General features: G+C 39.7%; 1 protein-coding gene and 1 pseudogene across 3 annotated transcripts in view; both read right to left on the bottom strand.

Annotated features, from left to right (window-relative positions):
• AKR1C4 (aldo-keto reductase family 1 member C4) overlaps positions 1 to 22,106 on the bottom strand; it is a 33,806-nt gene that overhangs the window by 4,835 nt on the left and 6,865 nt on the right. The window contains exons 3-7 of one of the 3 annotated variants that reach the window (XM_032144125.1): positions 16,640 to 16,756; positions 8,700 to 8,777; positions 8,137 to 8,259; positions 1,806 to 1,909; positions 1,369 to 1,558 (exon numbers count right to left, since the gene is read on the bottom strand). In XM_032144125.1, coding sequence (XP_032000016.1) covers positions 1,369 to 1,558; positions 1,806 to 1,909; positions 8,137 to 8,259; positions 8,700 to 8,777; positions 16,640 to 16,756 — 612 coding nt within the window. Of the gene's footprint in view, positions 1 to 1,368; positions 1,559 to 1,805; positions 1,910 to 8,136; positions 8,260 to 8,699; positions 8,778 to 16,507; positions 16,548 to 16,628; positions 16,757 to 22,106 lie in introns of those variants that run through there. The other 2 variants (XM_032144894.1, XM_032145614.1) reach the window with 2 other exon arrangements.
• LOC116471513 (ADP-ribosylation factor-like protein 4A) lies at positions 6,803 to 7,832 on the bottom strand (annotated as a pseudogene).

Here is a 22,106-nt window from a genome sequence, read left to right as displayed (position 1 = left end):
TGGAAGTCTCAATCAGTTCTTACCAAACTGATCTGCAGTTTCATAGCAATTTCAGCCAGAGAACAAAATATTAGCCCTTTTGTTGAAGTTGATAATACTGAATGTTATGTAACAGAACACTCATTCAGGACTAGCCAAGCCATTATTATATAAGAGAATAAGTCAGAAAAATACTGTTACTATTATGGTAGTAAGACTTTCTATTCAACATAATCTAGACAGTGCAGGAAAGTTAACTCTGAAAGGGGGGAAATGTCAGTGAAGTACTTATGGACACTTAGGATGAAAAATCAAGATAAGTGAGCAAATACAGACTTTTCAATAATTCTCAGTAGGACATTTTAGTATCAAGTGAAGATTATGTATATATACATTTGTACCCTTATTTCACATATTAAAAATCAAATTACTATCCCAGTTTATAAAAGTACATTAATACTTTTATAAGATATTAATAGAAAATAGTATATTACTTTGTATTACTATATAATATTTTACTACATAATATAGTAACATATTGTCATGTTTCCAATGTAGAAAAAGTCATGATATTAGCAACTACAAGAAAATGCCATAAATAATTTGACTACATTAAGAGTAGAAACTTTTGCTTATTAAAACCACCATAAAGGGAATTAAAATACGGGTACATTTTGGGAGAGGGTATTTCAACAATACATTTGAAGCTCTTAAAGAATATCCTGAATATGAATTCTGGATTAATTCTGTAGAGCTGCCTGATTACCCTGCACACATGTGAGAGAGCCGAGCCAGAAACAGGACTAGACTGAGTTCAGGTGGAGCTTAGGCTAAATTTCAAACCATGGAATTGTCAGTTAAATAAATGGTTTTGTATTAAACCTCTATGTTGAGAAGTTTTCTTTAATAAGTTTACTTAGTATAATTATGGTCTTCTACACATAGAAAAAGATATGCAACCTAATAAAATACCCAAAGACTTCAACAGGCACTCAACAAATAATTCTAAGAGAATAAATATATGAAATTTATACTGAGTAAACAAGGACATGAAAAAAAAATCTGTAATGATTTTTGAAGATTAGAGAACACCTAACCCAACTCCTCACTTCAGAAAATGAAGAAAAGGTGATGTCCCTAGCAGAGGGATAGAGTTAAGTTTCCAACTTTATGTTGAAACCAAAATTCCTGGTTTTGGTCCCATCCTGATTCTCTCCACCCATGCTGCTCCTCCTGTGGTAGAGTAGAAAACCCTTATGCACACAAAGCATTTGTGCATAGGAAATGCCCAGGAAGTGGACTTAGTCCAAGGGTGTCCTGAGAACCTTACAAGAAGCACACGTGTGAAGGACACTTTGCAGGAGCCCTGATACCAACCCAACTCCTCACCTGGACATTCTCTCTGATCCGCTGCTCGTTGTAGCTCTTGGCCAGGACCACAACCCCACGCTGCAGCTGGTAGCGCAGGGCAATCAGGGCTGGGGTTCGTTTGTGTTTCTTTGCTAAGGCACAAAGAACTGGGTCCTCCAAAAGAACTGGGGAGTTCGGGTCCACCATCCTGGAAGGAAAGCCAGAAATGCTGAAGTCTTGAGGCTGGATTCAGTTTGGTAGGAGGCTCCCTAAACAGACTAAGGTGTTCATTCTGCACCAGAGCCTCTCAAGTGAGGCCCCTGAACAGCAGCAGCATCACCTGGGATCTCGTAAGAAATGCAAATTATCCCCTTACCCTGACCCATTGAGAGTGAACTCTAGGAGACTGAGTATGGTATAACTAAAATTTTTCATAAAAATGGCATTTTAGGTATACTTCCTGTTGCTTTTATTACCATAGTCGTTGGGTTCCCAGAGCACTATAGGCAACCAGAACAATGTCTTTTGACTTGCAGAAATCCAGCAGTTTGCTCTGGTTGAGGTAAGGATGACATTCTACCTTTAGATGATCAAGACAGAAAAGCATCAGATAATTCAAAACAGATATGTTAATATAAAGATTAAAATAAGCTGAATAAAGTATAACATTAAATTTGGACAGAATATTACTGGCAAGTAACAATCATTTTATAAAAATACAGTTTATATTGCTGGTCTAAAAGTATATATAGAAATGTTATTTGTGAGCATAAGCAACTCTATGAACCAGGGCCAGTTTCTAACAACCTTTGACCACTAGAAGTGCACATGGCAAGTTCCAGACTTGGGATAGGTTAAGATTCTGAGCTTTGAACATCAAATTGTGCCAGAATGTAAGAATTTCTTTAAAGACTCATAAGGGCAGGTTTAAAAGAAAGTAGTTTTATAGGAATCCCAGTAACATTTGTATAGATTTGAGCATCAAAAACCAATAATGAATAAAATGAGTCACAAATTATAGCAAAACAATCCATGTCTTCAAAGTGTTGAGTGGTTAAAAGACAGAGTGATCAAAAGTATTTGCCTTCACCAATGGTGACTGATATGTTTTGGCTGTGTGTCCCCACCCAAATCTCATTTTGTAGCTCTCATAATTCCCACATGCTGTAGGAGGGGCCCAGGGGAGATAATTGAATCATGGGAATGGGTCTTTCCTGTGTTGTTCTCATGATAGTGAATAAGTCTCTCAAGATCTAATGATTTTAAAAATGGGTTTCCCTGCACAAGCTGTCTCTTTGCCTGCTGCTGTCCATGTAGGATATGACTTGCTCCTCTTTGCCTTCTGCCATGATTGTGAGGTGTCCCCAGCCATGTGAAGCTGTAAGTCCATTAAACTCCCCCTTTTTCCCCACTCTTGAGTATGTCTTTATCAGCAGCATGAAAATGGACTAATACGGTAGAGTGGGGCGTTGCTGAAAGATAGATACCTGAAAATGAAGTGACTTTGGAACTAGGTAACATGTAGAGTTTCTAAAAGTTTGGAGGGCTCAGGAGAAGACAGAAGCATATAAGAAGGTCTGGAACTTCCTAGAGACTTGTTGAGTGTCTTTGACAAAAACACTGATAGTAATATGAACAATAAGATCGAGGCTGAGGTGGTCTCAGATGGAGATGAGGAACTTGTTGGGAACTGGAGCAAAGGTGACTCTTGTTATGTTTTAGCAGAGATTGGTGGCATTTTGTCCCTGCCTTAGAGATTTGTGGAACTTTGGACTTGAGATGGTTTAGGATATCTGGTCAAAGAAATTTCTAAGCAAAACATTCAAGAAGTGACTTGGGTGCTGTTAAAAGCATCCAGTTTTAAAAGAGAAACAGCATAAAAGTTCAGAAAACTTGCAGTAAAAATTAAAAACCCATTTTCTGAGAAGAAATTCAAGCCAGCTGCAGAAATTTGCATAAGTAACAAGGAGCCAAATGTTAATCACCAATACAATGGGGAAAATGTCTCCAAGGCATGTCAGAGACCTTTGTGGCAGCCCTTCTCATCACAGGCCCAGAGGGAGGTGGAGGTCTAGGAGGAAAAAATGGTTTCATGGGCTGGGCCTAGGGTCTCCATTCTGTGTGCAGTCTAGGGACTTGGTGCCCTGCATCTCAATCTCTCCTGCTGTGACTAAAAGGGGCCAAGGTACAGCTCAGGCCATGGCTGCACAGGGTACAAGTCCCAAGCCTTAGCAGCTTCTATGTGGTAGTGAGCCTATGGGTGCACAGAAGTTAAGAATTGAGGTATGGGGCCGGGCATGGTGGCTTACACCTGTAATCCCAGCACTTTGGGAGGCTGAGGCAGGCAGATCACAAAGTTGGGAGTTTAAAACCAGCCTGACCAACATGGTGAAACCCTGTCTCTACTAAAGATGCAAAAATTAGCCAGGCGTGGTGGCATGTACCTGTAATCCCAGCTACTCAGGAGGCTGAGGCAGGATAATTACTTGAACCTGGGAGGCGGATGTTGCAGTGAGCTGAGATTGAGCTACTGCACTCCATCCTGGGCCTGGGTGACAGAGTGAGACTCCATCTCAAAAAAAAAAAAAAAATTGAGGTTTGGGAACCTCCACCTAGATTTCAGATTTTAGAGGATGTATAGAAATGCCTGAATGTTCAGGCAGAAGTTTACCGCTAAGCCTGCACTCTCATGGTGATCTTCTGCTAGGGCAGTGCTCTGGGGTCAGAGCCCCCACACAGTCCCTGCTAGGGCACCACCTAGTGGAGCTGTGAGAAAAGGGCCACCATCCTCCAGACCCTAGAATGGTAGATCACTGACAGCTTGCACTGTGCACCTGGAAAAGCTGCAGACACTCAATGCTAGCCCATGAAAGCAGCCAGAAGGGAGGCTGTACCCTGCAAAGCCACAGTGGTGGAGCTGCCCAAGAACATAGGAACCACCTCTTACATCAGCATGGATGTAAATGGAGTTCCATTGACTCCTGGGTGTGAAACACGGAGTCAAAGGAGATCATTTTGAAGCTTTAAAATTTGCCCTGCTGGATTTTAGACTTGCATGGGTCCTGTAGCCCCTTTGTTTTGGCCAATTTCTCCCACATGGAACAGCTGTATTTACCCAATGCCTGTACCCCCATTGTATCCTGGAAGTAACTAACTTGCTTTTGAATTTACAGGCTTATAGGTGAAAGGGACTTGCCTTGTCTCAGATGAGACTTTGTGGACTGTGGACTTTTGATCTAATGCTGAAATGAGTTAAGACTTTGGAAGACTGTTGGGAATGCATGATTGGTTTTGAATTGTGAGGACATGAGATTTGGGAGGGGCCGGGGTGGCATGTTATGGTTTGGCTATGTGTCCCCACCCAAATATCATCTTGTAGCTCCCATAATTCCCATGTGTTGTGGGAGGGACCTGGTGGGAGATAATTAAATCATGGGGGCATATCTTTCTGATGATGTTCTTGAGATAGTGAATAAGTCTCATGAGATCTGATGGTTTTATAAGGAGGAGATTTCCTGCACAAGCTCTTTCTTTGCCTGCCATCATCTATGTAAGATGTGACTTGTTCCTCCTTGCCTTCTGCCATCATTGTGAGACCTCCCCAGCCATATTGGAACTATAAGTCCCAGTCTTGGATGTGTCTTTATCAGTAGCATGAAAATGGACTAATACAGTGATCATTACAGTAATTTTTTTCTAGGACATGAATAATTAAAGGAGTTAAGCTTTTGGCATATCTGAGAGCAGTAATTGTTTCTTTTCTTGACTTCGTGAAAAAAATTTTTTTATAATAAAACATAAAGTAAGAATAGTAAAACTTGTAGTTAAAATCGAAAGTTAATTACTTTAAAGCCCCAAGGAAAGAACAAATACAATAATAATAGAATACAAAAATTTAAAACATCATTGATGTATACTCGATCATCATGTGAAAATTTGCTGTGTAATATAACTTTCCCTCTTGATTATTTCACCCAGCAGATTACTAGTAATTACAAAGGGGAGAACACATGTCTCTGGAAATTAGATCTGATTACCACTTGTTTAACCAAGCGATCAAAATTAGCATCACTAATTGTGGGACAATCTGTCATTTCATGCTGCCTACTGTGGTATAATTTCAGGGATACAGCAATGTAGAGGCAGTTTCTCACCAAAAATGTTTAACTTCTATGATATAAAGCATTGAAGTATAACTTCTAATCTACACAAACTTACATTTTAAAAACTTGGAACAACAAGTTAACTGACCAAAGTACAACAAACTGAAAGTCACAATTGGATGTTTTTTTTTGTTTTTGTTTTCATGATACATCTTTTATTTATTTACTCTTCATTGTTTTATAATTCTCTCCTTAGAGGTCATACACATCTTTTATTAGGTATAATTTCAGGTACTTAATATCTTATTATATGGTATCTTTAAATTTTTTCATCTTCTATTTATGGTTAAAATAGAGGTATAAGATCTTTCAATAAAACAATGGGAAATATGAATATTGACTGGATAATCAATGATATGAGGGCATTATTGTTATTTCCTTAGATATAATAATTGCACTGTTACTGGGAGAATATCTTCATTCCTATGCCATGCTTTGAAAGGTCTGTAGAGGTGAATTGTGATCACTGGAATATATTTCGAAGAGATTCAACAAATACTACATGTATTGATGCAGATATACTCATATATGCCTATATATTTGCCAGGTTGGCAAAGCGTTGACAATTTTGGATATAGATGGTAACATGTAGATGTCCTATATTATCCCTTCAAATTTCTCTAAAATTCAAAAGTTGTCATAATAAAAATTGAGTAAAACTAATATTAAAACCACATTAATTCCTTTTTAATTGAAAATCATGATTTTGTATTATATTGCCAAATACATAAATTTTAAATACGTGTTTCAACTGTAGACCTGTACTCATTGACTCTAAGTAGTAAAAGAGTAAGAGAACAGAACCATACACAGAATAGATGCTTCTAAACAGTTGATTTGATGACAGAAAGCAAAGCAGTGCATCAGAATAAGATGTGGGCAGGCAGAAGGTCAGCTCAGTGTGCTGCTAAATTTTTCTCAGTGTTGATTTCATCCACCATAACTAGTTATCTCCATAAATAGTTAACTTTCTTTTTTTCACTCTTTAAAGTTTTATTTCACTAACTTTGCATCAAATTTCCGCAATTGTGTTCTGGTTAATTTATTATGCTTGCTTGACTTCCCAAAATGATAGTACCAAAATATTTGTGGGCTAGGGAGAAGAGACCATTTCAAGCATTATTGTATTTACTCATCTTCCACAAAGCCACAGAGTTGGGCATCTGATTGTTCAATGAAATGAAGGTTTGATAGCACCCAGGAGGGCATACAGGAAAACTAGGCTGTAGACAGTCTTGCATTAGTCAAAATCAGACCAGAGAAAATCTATTCTACATATATAGAAAAGGCATCATATTCATCTTTTTACATTACTGCAATGTTTTTCTTTTCATTATCAAATCATGGAGTTTCTCAAGTCCTTCCTTTATTTCATGTCCTATGATTGCACAGGTAGGCTGCAAATGCCAAGGAGTTGATGAGCTCAGTTCAACCATTGCTAACGATTTCTCAATTTCTGAGAGAGACAAGTTCTTCAAGTCTAGTTTCTTAGCACCTGTAAGTACAGGGACATCTTTATTTTCTTATACCCTATTTTATAAAGTTCAGTTTTGACTTATTCCATCCTGTCAACATCAACAGTCCACAACAAACACGATGCCATCTGTGCATCTTGCATATGGCTTCTACAGTGTTCCTCATTTCTCCTGACCACCTACATCTCAGGAGTGAAAAGTGACTTTTAGAATTTTCCAAAGTTACCTTAATCTTTTCAGTGTTAAATCCTTTGGTGGGTATGGTATTTACAAATTTATTGAATAGCAGCCTGTATAAAACAGTTCTTCCAGCACAGTCCAAACACCAAATAGCAATGTGGAAGGACTGAAATGAAGGCAGGATGGACAAGATAGTAGTTTAGCCAGTTAGCCCATTCCCCCATTTCCAGCTGCAAATAAGTGTCCCAAAATGAAATGCTTTCTTTTTTGTGCTTTAGAACCTCTCTTCCTAGGTGGTCCAGCTATAAGACTCCCGTTTTGGAGTTTGGGTCTAAATGAGGCAACATTGGCAGGCTTTTCTACACGAGGCGGGGGTGGGGGTAGCACGCCACGTCCTTTCAGCTTATCTCTCAAGCAGCTCTCATAAACGGGTGACTTCCTCTCCCTAACCTGGATGACTTTCATTGTTTCTAGTTAATTTTTAGTACCTGCTTAAGAACTATGAAAACAGAGATGCCAAGAAAAAGCATTCAGACATCGAAACCCTATTTAAACCCGTAGTACCTATCTTCTTATTCTCACTCTCTCCTGATTTATTGCTCATCCCATGTTTTTATGGCCTCTATAATTACACACATTATACTCCAAATCATCTTTACCAATCCACTCTCTGGTGGTCTTTCATACCTTAGAGATAAGTCCACCTTCTCCCTGAGCTCTGATTAACCATTTCAGTCCCCCTTGATGAAATTTACCTCCCCCAAAAATATTATACACAATTTAGCATGAAGGTCTCTGTACCATTTTCACTAAGACTTCTCCAAGGAGAGGTGCAATTAAGGGTCTTCCATTTTCTTCTAGACAGATGTTTTGCTTTCTAGAATCTTCTGTTTCACAAGTGAAAGTGGAACAGAACAAATGGAAGCCAGGCAGTAGGACCGGAAGATGGACATTGAGAAGACAAAGGAGAGGAGGCTGAGGGCGCTCACCTGGTTGCAGACGGGCTTGTACTTGAGTCCTGGCTTGTTGAGGATAATCTCCAGCTGCCTGCGGTTGAAGTTGGACACCCCAATGGACTTGGCCAATCCTGCATCTTTACACTTCTCCATGGCCTGGGGAGAAAGGGATTATGAGGAATTATTTGTGCAGTTGGCTGCAGATTATGATAAATGCAAGACAGAATTGTTAAAGCAACAACTGTTAAGATATGACAATGAAAATAGCAGTGATTCTCAAGAGAAAAAATTACAACAGATAACAAAAGGATAGTGACAGCAAGAAGAATTTGTGTATCCTCTTTAGGAAGCTGGAGAGATAAATGTACATGGAGGGGGAGGAATACCTGTCTTCCTTGTCCCCAGTTTATCTCCTTCATTTCCCGCTATTCTATTTCAGTCATGTGTTCTTCCCTACCACTCAGCAAAACTTCCTTTGTCAAGCTACTTAATTTCCAGTTCCAGTGGTGCATATTCCATTGTTGCATATGAAAGCTGGGGAACAGGTTTACCTCTTCTTGTCTTCCTTTTCTGTACTCTGTCCTCCAAGCACTCACCTCCCATGTGGCACAGAGATCCACTGTGTCGAATATTACTTTTCCATTTTCATCTTTTGGTAGTATCGTCTCACCTGGCTGAAGTAGAAGCAGTCATTTTAATGTCACAATTTAACTTCTCCACCGATAGGCATGCTCCCATGTACGTTTTAGGATAATAATCCACCGTGAGGTAGGTGCTGCAATGTTCTAGAAAGTGATGTGGGCCAAGTGTTTCACGTACGGAGTTTTAAGGAATGTCTTTAGGAGACAGGCTTACTTTAATCTCCTACTTCCATTATATATATTAATAACCATTTTACAGGTTTTAATGGGGTTTCAGAGTCGACTTTTGTTACTTTTGTCTGATCCTATAATTTTCTCTGGGGAAATGCCTCTCTTTGACTCAAACAGCCCTTGATATCCAGCAATAAGGGATTGTATTCTTGATCCAGGTGATACAATAATAGCTGGGACCAGGCAAGTGCCAACACGAGCAGCTCATTTTTGTATTTCTGGTAGAGAGAGGGTTTCGCCATGTTGGCCAGTCTCGAACTGACCTCAGGTGATCCACCTGCTTCGGTCTCCCAGAGTGCTGGGATCACAGGCGTGAGTCACCATGCCTGGCCTACAAGTATGATATTTTAAAATGTGGTTAGGAAGAGAGATTATATAATAAAAAGTCACTAATCTATATTAAATAAACAAATAGGGTCACAGACAATGCTATAAGAATACAAAGGGTAATCAGTGGTTGCTCAATTAATCAGGGAACACTTTGTTTTTCTTATTGCACTTCAGACTAATAATGTCATTTTAATTGTCATATTATTTTTTATTTTTTTACTTGTAAAAAAATAACTTTCTTTTTCACCTTCCACTATCTGACCAAGGATAATTGTCATAATTATTAAGTTTAATAAATTTCTGAGTCATTGGCCAAAAAAAAAAAAAAAAAGAGTTCCTTATCCCCCTGAAGACTTGATAGTCCATGAGCAGGATCATAAACTAAACATGTTCAAATGGAAGTTCTTTTCAATATTAATTTGAAAGTTGTTAGACCCACGGAGGCTCTTTTATGTTAATCACCATGAGCATTGAGCTGCCTCAAAGCTGTCATTGCCAACAATCAAAAAGGCTGGGACAAAAATCCAGAAAACCTCTTGGAGTTCATAGATAATTATGGAGAAAAGGCCACATTTTTAGAGTCTATGTCAAATCTTTAAATGTATTCATGGCAGTGACTACCCATTTGCATCATGCAATAAACTCTTTTTTATTTTATTTTTTATTATTTTATTTTAGTGGTACATGTCACAATGTCAGGTTGTTACATATTCCTGTACCATGCTTGTTGCAACTATTAATCTCATTACATTAGGTATACTCTAATCTGTCCTCCCCTCCCACCCCAGAAAACCTTCCTGTGTCCATGAGTTCTCATTGTTCAATTCCCACCTATGAGTCAGAACATGTGGTGTTTGGTTTTTTGTCCTTGCGATAGTTTACTGAGAATGATGTTTTCCAGTTTCATCCATGTCCCTACAAAGGACATGAACTCATCATTTTTTATGGCTGCATAGTATTCCATGGTGTATAGGTGCCACATTTTCCTAATCCAGTCTATCGTTGTTGGACATTTGGGTTGGTTCCAAATCTTTGCTATTGTGAATAGTGCCACAATAAACATACGTATGCATGTGTCTTTATAGCAGCATGATTTATAGTCCTTTGGGTATATACCCAGTAATGGGATGGCTGGGTCAAATGGTATTTCTAGGTCTAGATCCCTGAGGAATCGCCACACTGACTTCCACAATGGTTGAACTAGTTTACAGTCCCACCAACAGTGTAAAAGTGTTCCTATTTCTCCACATCCTCTCCAGCATCTGTTGTTTCCTGACTTGTTAAATGATGGCCACTCTAACTGGTGTGAGATATGGTATCTCATTGTGGTTTTGATTTGCATTTCTCTGATGGCCAGTGATGATGAGCATTTTTTCATGTGTTTTTTGGCTGCATAAATGTCTTCTTTTGAGATGTGTCTGTTCATGTCCTTTGCCGACTTTTTGATGGGGTTGTTTGTTTTTTTCTTGTAAATTTGTTTGATTTCATTGTAGATTCTGGATATTAGCCCTTTGTCAGATGAGTAGGTTGCAAAAATTTTCTCCCATTCTGTAGGTTGCCTGTTCACTCTGATGGTAGTTTCTTTTGCTGTGCAGAAGCTCTTTAGTTTAATTAGATCCCATTTGTCAATTTTGGCTTTTGTTGCCATTGCTTTTGGTGTTTTAGACATGAAGTCCTTGCCCACGCCTATGTCCTGAATGGTATTGCCTAGGTTTTCTTCTAGGGTTTTTATGGTTTTAGGTCTAACATGTAAGTCTCTAATCCATCTTGAATTAATTTTTGAATAAGGTATAAGGAAGTGATCCAGTTTCAGCTTTCTACATATGGCTAGCCAGTTTTCCCAGCACCGTTTGTTAAATAGGGAATCCTTTCCCCATTGCTTGTTTTTGTCACGTTTGTCAAAGATCAGATAGTTGTAGATATGCAGCATTATTTCTGAGGGCTCTGTTCTGTTCCATTGATCTATGTCTCTGTTGTGGTACCAGTACCATGCTGTTTTGGTTACTGTAGGCTTGTAGTATATTTTGAAGTCAGGTAGCGTGATGCCTCCAGCTTTGTGCTTTTGGCTTAGGATTGACTTGGTGATGCGGGCTCTTTTTGGGTTCCATAAGAACTTTAAAGTAGTTTTTTCCAAATCTGTGAAGAAAGTCATTGGTAGCTTGATGGGGATGCCATTGAATCTATAAACTACCTTGGGCAGTATGGCCATTTTCACGATATTGATTCTTCCAACCCATGAGCATGGAATGTTCTTCCATTTGTTTGTATCCTCTTTTATTTCATTGAGCAGTGGTTTGTTGTTCTCCTTGAAGAGGTCCTTCACATCTCTTGTAAGTTGGATTCCTAGGTATTTTATTCTCTTTGAAGCAGTTGTGAATGGGAATTCACTGATGATTTGGCTCTCTGTTTCTCTATGATTGGTATACAAGAATGCTTGTGATTTTTGTACATTGATTTTGTATCCTGAGACTTTGCTGAAGTTGCTAATCAGCTTAAGGAGATTTTGGGCTGAGACAATGGGGTTTTCTAGGTATACAATCATGTCATCTGCAAACAGGGACAATTTGACTTCCTCTTTTCCTAATTGAATACGCTTTATTTCCTTCTCCTGCCTGATTGCCCTAGCCAGAACTTCCAACACTATGTTGAATAGAAGTGGTGAGAGAGGGCATCCCTGTCTTGTGCCAGTTTTCAAAGGGAATGCTTCCAGTTTTTGCCCATTCAGTATGATATTGGCTGTGGGTTTGTCATAGATAACTCTTATTATTTTGAGATACATCCCATCAATACCTAATTTATTGAGAGTTTTTAGCATGAAGGGTTGTTAAATTTTGTCAAAGGCCTTTTCTGCATCTATCGAGATAATCATGTGGTATTTGTCTTTGGTTCTGTTTATATACTGGATTACATTTATTGATTTGCATATGTTGAACCAGCCTTGCATCCCAGGGATGAAGCCCACTTGATCATGGTGGATAAGCTTTTTGATGTGCTGCTGGATTCGGTTGGCCAGTATTTTATTGAGGATTTTTGCATCAATGTTCATCAAGGATATTGGTCTGAAATTCTCTTTTTTGGCTATGTCTCTGCCAGGCTTTGGTATCAGGACGATGCTGGCCTCATAAAATGTGTTAGGGAGGATTCCCTCTTTTTCTATCGATTGGAATAGTTTCAGAAGGAATGGTACCAGTTCCTCCTTGTACCTCTGGTAGAATTCGGCTGTGAATCCATCAGGTCCTGGACTCTTTTTGGTTGGTAAGCTATGGATTATTGCCACAATTTCAGAGCCTGTTATTGGTCTATTCAGAGTTTCAACTTCTTCCTGGTTTAGTCTTGGGAGGGTGTATTTGTTGAGGAATTTATCCATTTCTTCTAGATTTTCTAGTTTATTTGCATAGAGGTGTTTGTAGTATTCTCTGATGGTAGATTGTATTTCTGTGGGCTCGGTGGTGATATCCCCTTTTTCTTTCTTTATTGCATCTATTTGATTCTTCTCTCTTTTCTCCTTTATTAGTCTTGCTAGCAGTCTATTAATTTTGTTGATCTTTTCAAAAAACCAGCTGCTGGATTCATTAATTTTTTGAAGGGTTTTTTGTGTCTCTATTTCCTTCAGTTCTGCTCTGATTTTAGTTATTTCTAGCCTTCTGCTAGGTTTTGAATGTATTTGCTCTCACTTTTCTAGTTCTTTCTATTGTGATGTTAGGGTGTCAATTTTGGATCTTTCCTGCTTTCTCTTGTGGGCATTTAGTGCTATAAATTTCCCTCTACACAGTGCTTTGAATGTGTCCCAGAGATTCTGGTATGTTGTGTCTTTGTTCTCGTTGGTTTCAAAGAACATCTTTATTTCTGCCTTCATTTTGTTATGTACCCGGTAGTCATTCAGGAGCAGGTTGTTCAGTTTCCATGTAGTTGAGTGGTGTTGAGTGTGTTTCTTAATCTGGAGTTCTAGTTTGATTGCGCTGTGGTCTGAGAGACAGTTTGTTATAATTTCTGTTCTTTTACATTTGCTGAGGAGTGCTTTACTTCCTACTATGTGGTCAATTTGGAATAGGTACGGTGTGGTGCTGAAAAATATATATATTCTGTTGATTTGGGGTGGAGAGTTCTGTAGATGTCTATTAGGTCCACTTTGTGCAGAGCTGAGTTCAATTCCTGGGTATCCTTGTTAACTTTCTCTCTCGTTGATCTGTCTAATGTTGACAGTGGGGTGTTAAAATCTCCCATTATTATTGTGTGGGAGTTTAAGTCCCTTTGTACCTCACTGAGGACTTGCTTTATGAATCTGGGTGCTCCTGTATTGGGTGCATATATGTTTAAGATAGTTAGCTCTTCTTGTTGAATTGATGCCTTTACCATTATGTAATGGCCTTCTTTGTGTCTTTTGATCTTTGTTGGTTTAAAGTCTATTTTATCAGAGACTAGGATTGCAACCCCTGCCTTTTTTTGTTTTCCATTTGCTTGGTAGATCTTCCTCCATCCCTTTGAGTCTATGTGTGTCTCTGCACGTGAGATGGGTTTCCTGAATACAGCACACTGATGGGTCTTGACTCCTTATCCAATTTGCCAGTCTGTGTCTTTTAATTGGAGCATTTAGCCCATTTACATTTAAAGTTAATATTGTTATGTGTGAATTTGATCCTGTCATTATGACGTTAGTTGGTTATTTTGCTCGTTAGTTGATGCAGTTTTTTCTTAGCCTCGATGGTCTTTACAATTTGGCATGTTTTTGCAGTGGCTGGTACTGGTTGTTCCTTTCCATGTTTAGTGCTTCCTTCAGGAGTTCTTTTAGGGCAGGCCTGGTGGTGACAAAATCTCTCAGCATTTGCTTGTCTTTAAAGTATTTTATTTTTCCTTCACTTATGAAGCTTAGTTTGGCTGGATATGAGATTCTGGGTTGAAAATTCTTTTCTTTAAGAATGTTGAATATTGGCCCCCACTCTCTTCTGGCTTGTAGAGTTTCTGCTGAGAGATCAGCTGTTAGTCTGATGGGCTTCCCTTTGTGGGTAACCCGACCTTTCTCTCTGGCCACCCTTAACATTTTTTCCTTCATTTCAACTTTGGTGAATCTGACAATTATGTGTCTTGGAGTTGCTCTTCTTGAGGACTATCTTTGTGGCGTTCTCTGTATTTCCTGAATCTGAATGTTGGCCTGCCTTGCTAGATTGGGGAAGTTCTCCTGGATAATATCTTGCAGAGTGTTTTCCAACTTGGTTCCATTCTCCCCATCATTTTCAGGTACACGAATCAGACATAGGTTTTGTCTTTTCAGATAGTCCCAAATTTCTTGCAGGCTTTGTTTGTTTGTTTTTATTCTTTTTTTCTCTAAACTTCCCTTCTCCCTTCATTTCATTCATTTCATCTTCCATCACTGATACTCTTTCTTCCAGTTGATTGCATCAGCTATGGAGGCTTCTGCAATCTTCGTGTAGTTCTCGAACCTTGGCTTTCAGCTCCATCAGCTCCTTTAAGCCCTTCTCTGCATTGGTTATTCTAGTTATCCATTTGCCTAGCTTTTTTTTCAAAGTTTTTGACTTCTTTGCTATTGTTTTGAATTTCCTCCCGTAGCTCGGAGTAGTTTGATTGTCTGAAGCCTTCTTCTCTCAAATCGTCAAAGTCATTCTCCATCCAGCTTTGTTCTGTTGCTGGTGAGGAACTGCATTCCTTTGGAGGAGGAGAGGTACTCTGCTTTTTAGAGTTTCCAGTTTTTCTGCTCTGTTTTTTCTCCATCTTTGTGGTTTTATCTATTTTTGGTCTTTGATGATGGTGATGTACAGATGGATTTTTGGTGTGGTTGTCCTTTCTGTTTGTTAGTTTTCCTTCTACCAGACAGGACCCTCAGCTGCAGGTCTGTTGGAGTTTGCTAGAGGTCCACTCCACACCCTGTTTGGCTGGGTGTCAGCAGCAGTGGCTGCAGAAGAGTGGATTTTCATGAGACCACAAATTCAGCTGTCTGATAGTTCCTCTGGAAGTTTTGTCTCAGAGGAGTACCTGGCCGAGTGAGGTGTCAGTCTGTCCCTACTGGGGGGTGCCTCCCAGTTAGGCTGCTCGGGGGTCAGGGACCCATTTGAGGAGGCAGTCTGTCCGTTCTCAGATCTCCAGCTGCGTGCTGGGAGAACCACTACTCTCTTCAAAGCTGTCAGACAGGGACATTTAAGTCTGCAGAGGTTCCTGCTGACTTTTTGTCTGTGCCCTGCCCCCAGAGGTGGAGCCTACAGAGACAGGCAGGCCTCCTTGAGCTGTGGTGGGCTCCACCCAGTTCGAGCTTCCTGGCTGCTTTGTTTACCTAAGCAAGCCTGGGCAATGGCGGGTGCCCCTCCCTCAGCCTCGCTGCCGCCTTGCAGCTTGATCTCAGACTGCTGTGCTAGCAATCAGCAAGACTCCATGGACATAGGGCCCTCCGAGCCATGTGTGGGACACAATCTCCTGGTGTGCCATTTTCCACGCCCATTGGAAAAGCGCAGTATTAGGGTGGGACTGACCCGATTTTCCAGGTGCCATCTGTTACCCCTTTCTTTGACTAGGAAAGGGAGCTCCCTGACCCCTTGCACTTCCTGAGTGAGGCAATGTCTCGCCCTGCTTCGGCTCATGCACAGTGCGCTGCACAGACTATCCTGCACCCACTGTTTGGCACTCCCTAGTGAGATGAACCCAGTACCTCAAACGGAAATGCAGAAGTCACCCGTCTTCTGTGTCGCTCACACTGGGAGCTGTAGATCGGAGCTGTTCCTATTCGGCCATCTTGGCTCCTAAAATCTTTTTTAAATAAACTAGCCTGAGTTGTTTTCTATAAATTTAAAAGTTATACACAACCGAAATTTATGACTAAGCAAAGCTACAAACTCCATGGTGAAACAGCCCTTAGTGAAAAAGGCAAGGATTCTCAGGTCCTATTATGGTTTCCTTTTTAAGACTCACCCAGAGTGAATTCCACCAAATCTACTTCAGCTTAAAATGAGGAAAGATAATGGAAACTCACTGTGTACCACATGTGCAGTAGTTTTTTGGGGTACCACAGCTGCATGGATCTCTGTCTCTGTGGACATCCTAAGAGATGGACTCAGGAACCCCAATTAAGACAGAGCCTTGAAGGTGGCTATTGTTATTTTCTTGAGTTTTTGAAGTAGAGGCTTTGAGGTTGATGTACTGTCTTCTGTTGTCATCATACATTACAGAAGGAAGGTTTTACTCTTCAATAAAATGGCTTAGGTGTTATACTTAGGACTCTTCTCCCATGTAATAAAGCTACACCCTCCTTAGAAGAAGCTCAATCCAACCATCATAAAGGATGGTCATGCTGAGAACAGAAGAGAAGTTTGATCTCACAAATTCCCTACCTTGAGAGCCAATGGGAAATGAAGAAGATAGAGGTCAACATAGTCCAGTTGAAGTTTTTTCAGTGAGCTTTCCAAGGCTGGTTGGACCATCTGTGGTCGAAAGAAAGTGCACCAAAGCTGCATGGTAAAATAAAGGATTTATGTTGAATAAAAACATGAGCTAGTTTTATTAGTTTGCTTTACCTAATATTTAGACGTTTTTCACCGTTCCAAACAGATGACCTCTGGCAAAAATTCCCTTTGTTTTATTTTGACATTAGCTACCCATATGAAAGCTACTATATATTGCATATGTAGTTAGTACAACTGCTGAACAATGGGATTAAAATTTTCAATAGGTAAAAATTGATATCAAGTAATTCTGATTATCTGAATTGTGTTTGAGAGAAATTATAAGTATTTGAATAGTCTAATTTTCTCATCCGTTGAACCCAATGGGCAAGAATAATCATTCCTGTTTAGAAACTGAAGAGCAAAAGTTTTTACATGCTGACATGTGTTGAGCATCATTCAAGAAACTTTTGTTATCTGTTGTTTCATACTCATAACATCTCTTATATTGCATCTCCCTGCCTTCCACACTCTTCAGTGAAAAGGACAATTGAGATTCAGATTAAGATATTGAAGAAAGTCATCCCAGACATAAGAAAAACTAAAATATGATTATAGGTCTCTATGAATCCATAGTCTATGTTAAACCATCCTGGTCTAAGTTTTTTGTTCCCAAGATTGTGGATTGGAGGCAGTGTTAGCATGCCTCTCTCACTTGGAAAGACAGAATAGTGTATAGAGATTCACACTGCAAACTTTTTTCCAAGAAGCAATGCAGGAACTTAATAGGAAAACTGAAAGAATTCACAGACCCTTTGAAAGAAGTGGCAGGCTACAGCCAACACTGTGAGACAGATGAAAAACTGTAAGTGCCCAGAGTGTGAGAAGGGGAGAAACTGCCTCCAGAATACCCTTCCCCACTAGGGAATCTGAGAATTCAGGCCGTGGATAAGGCCTTAACCCTACCCAGGCCCAAAGCTAATTTAGGGACAGGTGAGAAATAAAGTAGAAGCAGCAGTGACAAGTGCCACAAAGGTATTACCAATCTCCAACATGGACTGAGGGAAGCTATTTCTTATTTTATCTCACAGGGGATATCAGCGAAGTCAGCCAACCTGAACTTGGGGAGTTCAGGCACATGTCCAGATCAAAAGAAGCTCCTAACTGAATTTCATGATATTAATATTATTTCAAGTGGGAATGAGCTCCTTTGGCCAGAATCCCAGGGGAAAGCAGGAAGTGTGCTGCAGACAAATGCAGAAGCCTGGCACCTGGCTTTGCAGGTGGATGGAAAGGGGCATAGCTTGAAAACCAAAGTTGCTATTGCCACAGGAAACGCTTATGGCCCATGGCAAGTCTGAGTTTTGAGCACAGGCTGCTTGGAACTTAGTCCAGTGCTCTTAGCAGAGCACCGTGGGACAGATCTGCCTTGCCAACTGCAGGTGATCTCGGTGAGGCTTACTGCCACTTGCTACTCCCTACTCCCTGTGTGAACACTTTTGTGCAGCAAAGGCAGTTATGATCCCCTTTGGAACATTACCCCAGTGGTCTGAGCACCATCCCCTGACCCTTACAGCAGCTGAAGCTAGTCTCCAGAAAGAGTGCATACCTGCCTAACCCTGACAAACTTGGTTGTGCCCCTTCACCCACCCTGGTAGCTTAACACGCAATAAATTTTTAGGAAATTTATGGCCCTGCCCATCACCTGAGAAACCAGAATACCTCCCCAGGGCAACATAAGCCAAGTTCAAATCTCACTGCTACTACCACAGCTGGTGCTCTTTTGCAAGTGCCATCTCTTGCAACCAACACAGTCCATCACAGAATATTCAGGTAGAGAAACACTGCACCCAGGTAGGAGAAAACTTGTGCATGATCTCAACTATCACTATTGCCTGCAATACCTGGCTAGCCAGAAGTCCTGAGTGTGTCCATGGGACAAGTTTACTACTATTATAACCAACATTTGAGAAGGCCAGCACATCAGGGCTATCTATAATCAAGGCATCTCACAGAATCTATGTCACTTCCCTGCCTCCCCCATGACAGCTGGAGCTGGTACCCACTGCTGGGAGACTTGAAAACAGGTCACATAACTGCATCCCTTGCAGATATTCACCAGCACTAGCCCAGAGTGAGGCAATCCCACCACTGGGTGGCTAGACCCAGAATAGCAATAAAAATCAATCACTGTAGTCTGGCTCTCAGGAACTCCTACTCTCAGGGTAAGGGGGAGAGCATCACATCAAGGGAACATTCCGTGGGACAAAGCAATCCAGAGAGCAGGCCTTGAGTCCCACATCTTTCCATAGGTGGAAAGTTTCTTTCAGCAGAGACACAATTGCCATGCTGGGTTCAGTAGAGAAAGTCTAAACCTCTACCCATAACAGGCAAGCAGCCTTGGTGCTCATGAAAGTTCTTAGAGAAGAGGTCTTCTTTCCCTACTTGTCCATCACTGCAGACATACCTAAGGCTTCTCCCAAAGGAGTTCAGCATTGGTCACCTACAGCCAGCCTTCCTGGAACATCTCAGCATGACTGCATCGCCACAGGAGGAGCACTTCTCAGGTTTGGACTTGCATGAAAGGCAGTCATGATTTCTCCCTACTTGGAACATCAGCATTCCTACAGATGAAAAGTGGTGCCTGTCTGATCTCAATATCCAGAACACTGGGATAAAAGAGAGGCTGGGAGGTGGATAGCTTTCCTGTTAGCCTGGCAGGTGAGCTGAGGTAGTTCCCACCCTTCACCCTGATAAGATACTGAGTCCAATTGTGAGCTCTCTCTACTATCTTCATCAAGGCTGAGACCTCCGCCCACCATTGGGTACTGCATTTAGCAACCTTCTTTGGCTACAAATGTTTCCTATCCAGAGATGGAATCTCTACTGGCCTGGGATGATATCCTTGGTTGGGAATACTCGATAAATAAATTTAATATAAAATACTGGGAAAATGGAATAAATAAAAAATGTACACAACAGGAGAATGAGATGAGCTTTCAAGAGACCACTGCCATTCCAATCCCATAGGAGACAGTGAACCTGCCCACATGCTGAGTATGTAGATACTACACCCAGCATCTGAGGAAGCCATGATACAAAGACTCCATATAACCAAAGAACTCATAATAGTATTCACATCTAATAGCACTAAGGATCAAATTAGGCTATTATAAAGTATAAACATTACAGTCAGATCCTTAAAAGAGGAAAAAATGCAAATAAATTCAAGAACAATTAGAATAAATAGTCTATCAAAATGGTAAGAAACCAGAAAAGTAATCATGGTAATATGACAAAACATTATTTTGTCACCCAAAACCCAGGGGTCACCCAAAATACTCCCAAAACATCACACTGGCTCCCCAGCAATGGATCCAAACCAAGATAAAATCTTTGAAATAACAGTTTATGAATTCAGAAGGTTCATTAGTAAGCTACTCGAGGAGATACCATAGTAAAGTGAAAATCAACCTGAAGAAATTTAAAAATTCAGGATATGAATGAAAAATTTTCCAGGGAGATAGCTATCTCTCTGTCTCACGCACACACACACACACACACAAAACCAATCAGAGTTTCTGGAAATGAAAGGCACATTTAGTGAAATACAAAATGCAGTGGAAGGTTTCAACAATAGAACAAGTAGAGAAAAGAATTTTAGAGCTCAACGAGGCGGCTTCTGAATTAACACAATCAGACAATGATAAAGAATCAAAAGAAGTGAACAAAATCTCCACAAAATAGGGAGTTTTGTAAAATAGCCAAACCTAAGAATAATTAGTTTTCCTGAGGGAGAAGAAAAGTCTAAAAGTTTGGAAAATTTAACTGAGAGAATGATTGAGGAAAACTTTCCTGGCCTGGCTAGAGATTTAGATATCCAAATACAAGAAGCTCAAACAACCCCTGGGAAATTCATTGCAAAAATATCACCACCAAGGCACAAGGTCATGAGGCTATCCAAAGTCAATATGAAGGAAATAATTCTAAAAGCTGTAAGACAGAAGCATCAAGTAACTTATAAAGAAAAATCTATCAGACTAACAGGCTTCTCAGCAGAAACCCTACAAGCTAGAAGGGATTGAGGTCCTATCTTTAGCCCCCTTAAACAAAACAATTATCAGCCAGGAATTTTGTATCCAGCAAAACTACATTTCGTAAATGAAGGAGAAATAAAGGGATTTTCAGACAAATGCTGAAGGAATTTGCCACTATCAAACCAGCACTACAAGAAATTCTATAAGGAGTTATAATCCGGAAACAAAGGCCTCATTATGCACCACAATAGAACCTCCTGAAAGCACAAAACTCACGAAGCCTATTAATAACACAACAACAAAAGACCAAAGTATATAACAACTAAAATGATAAATAGAACATGTCTCATATCTCAATACTAATATTGAACATAAGTGGCCTAAGTGCTCCACTTAGAAGATACAGAATGGCAGAATAGATAATAAACCACAAACCAAATACCTTCTGTCTTCAAGAAACTCAGCTAACACATCAGGATTTGTATAAACTCAAGGTAAAAGGGTGAAAAAAGAGATTCCATGCAAATAGAAACCAAAAGTGGGCATCAGTTGCTATTCTTATATCAGACAAAATAGACTTTAAAGCAAAAATAATTTAAAAAGACAAGGCCATTATATAATGACAAAGGAATCAATCCAACAAGAAGATATTACAATCTTGAATTTATATGCACCTAACACTGGAGTTCCCAGATTTATAAAACTATTACTACCAGACCTAATACATAAGGTAGCAACACGATAATAGTGGGGGACCCAATACTCTACTGTACAGCACTAGTCAAATAATTGAGACAGAAAATCAAGAAACAATGGATTTAATTGTACTCTTAAAAAATGGACTTAACAGATGTTTATGGAACATTCTACCCACCAACTGCAGAATATCCATTCTTCTCATTAGCACATAGAACATTCTCCAAGATAGACCATATGATAGGCCACAAAACAAGTCTCAATAAATTTAAGAAAATCCAAATTATATCAAGTATCTTCTCAGAACTAAGTGGAATAAAACTAGAAATAAACTCTGAAAGGAACCCTCAAAACCACAAAAATACATGGAAATTAAGTAATCTGTTCTTGAATGTTTTTGGGTTAACAATAAAATAAAAATGATAAGTAATTTTTTGAAATAAATGATAATAGTGACACAGTTATCAAAACCTCTGGGATACAGCAAAAGCAGTGCTAAGAGGAAAGTTCATAACATTAAATGCCTACATCAAGAAGTCTGAAATAGCACAAATTGACAATCTAATGTCACACCTCTATAAACTAGAGAAACAGGAAGAAACTAAACCCAAAGCTAGCAGAAGAATAGAAATAATGACTATCAGAGCAGGACTAAATGAATTGAAATTAAAAAATCACAAAAG

This window comes from Hylobates moloch, unplaced genomic scaffold, assembly GCF_009828535.3.
Source record: "Hylobates moloch isolate HMO894 unplaced genomic scaffold, HMol_V3 SCAFFOLD_2, whole genome shotgun sequence".
NCBI lineage: Eukaryota > Metazoa > Chordata > Mammalia > Primates > Hylobatidae > Hylobates > Hylobates moloch.
Note: the sequence above shows the minus strand (reverse complement) of the source record. Positions and strands in the feature narration are given on the sequence as shown.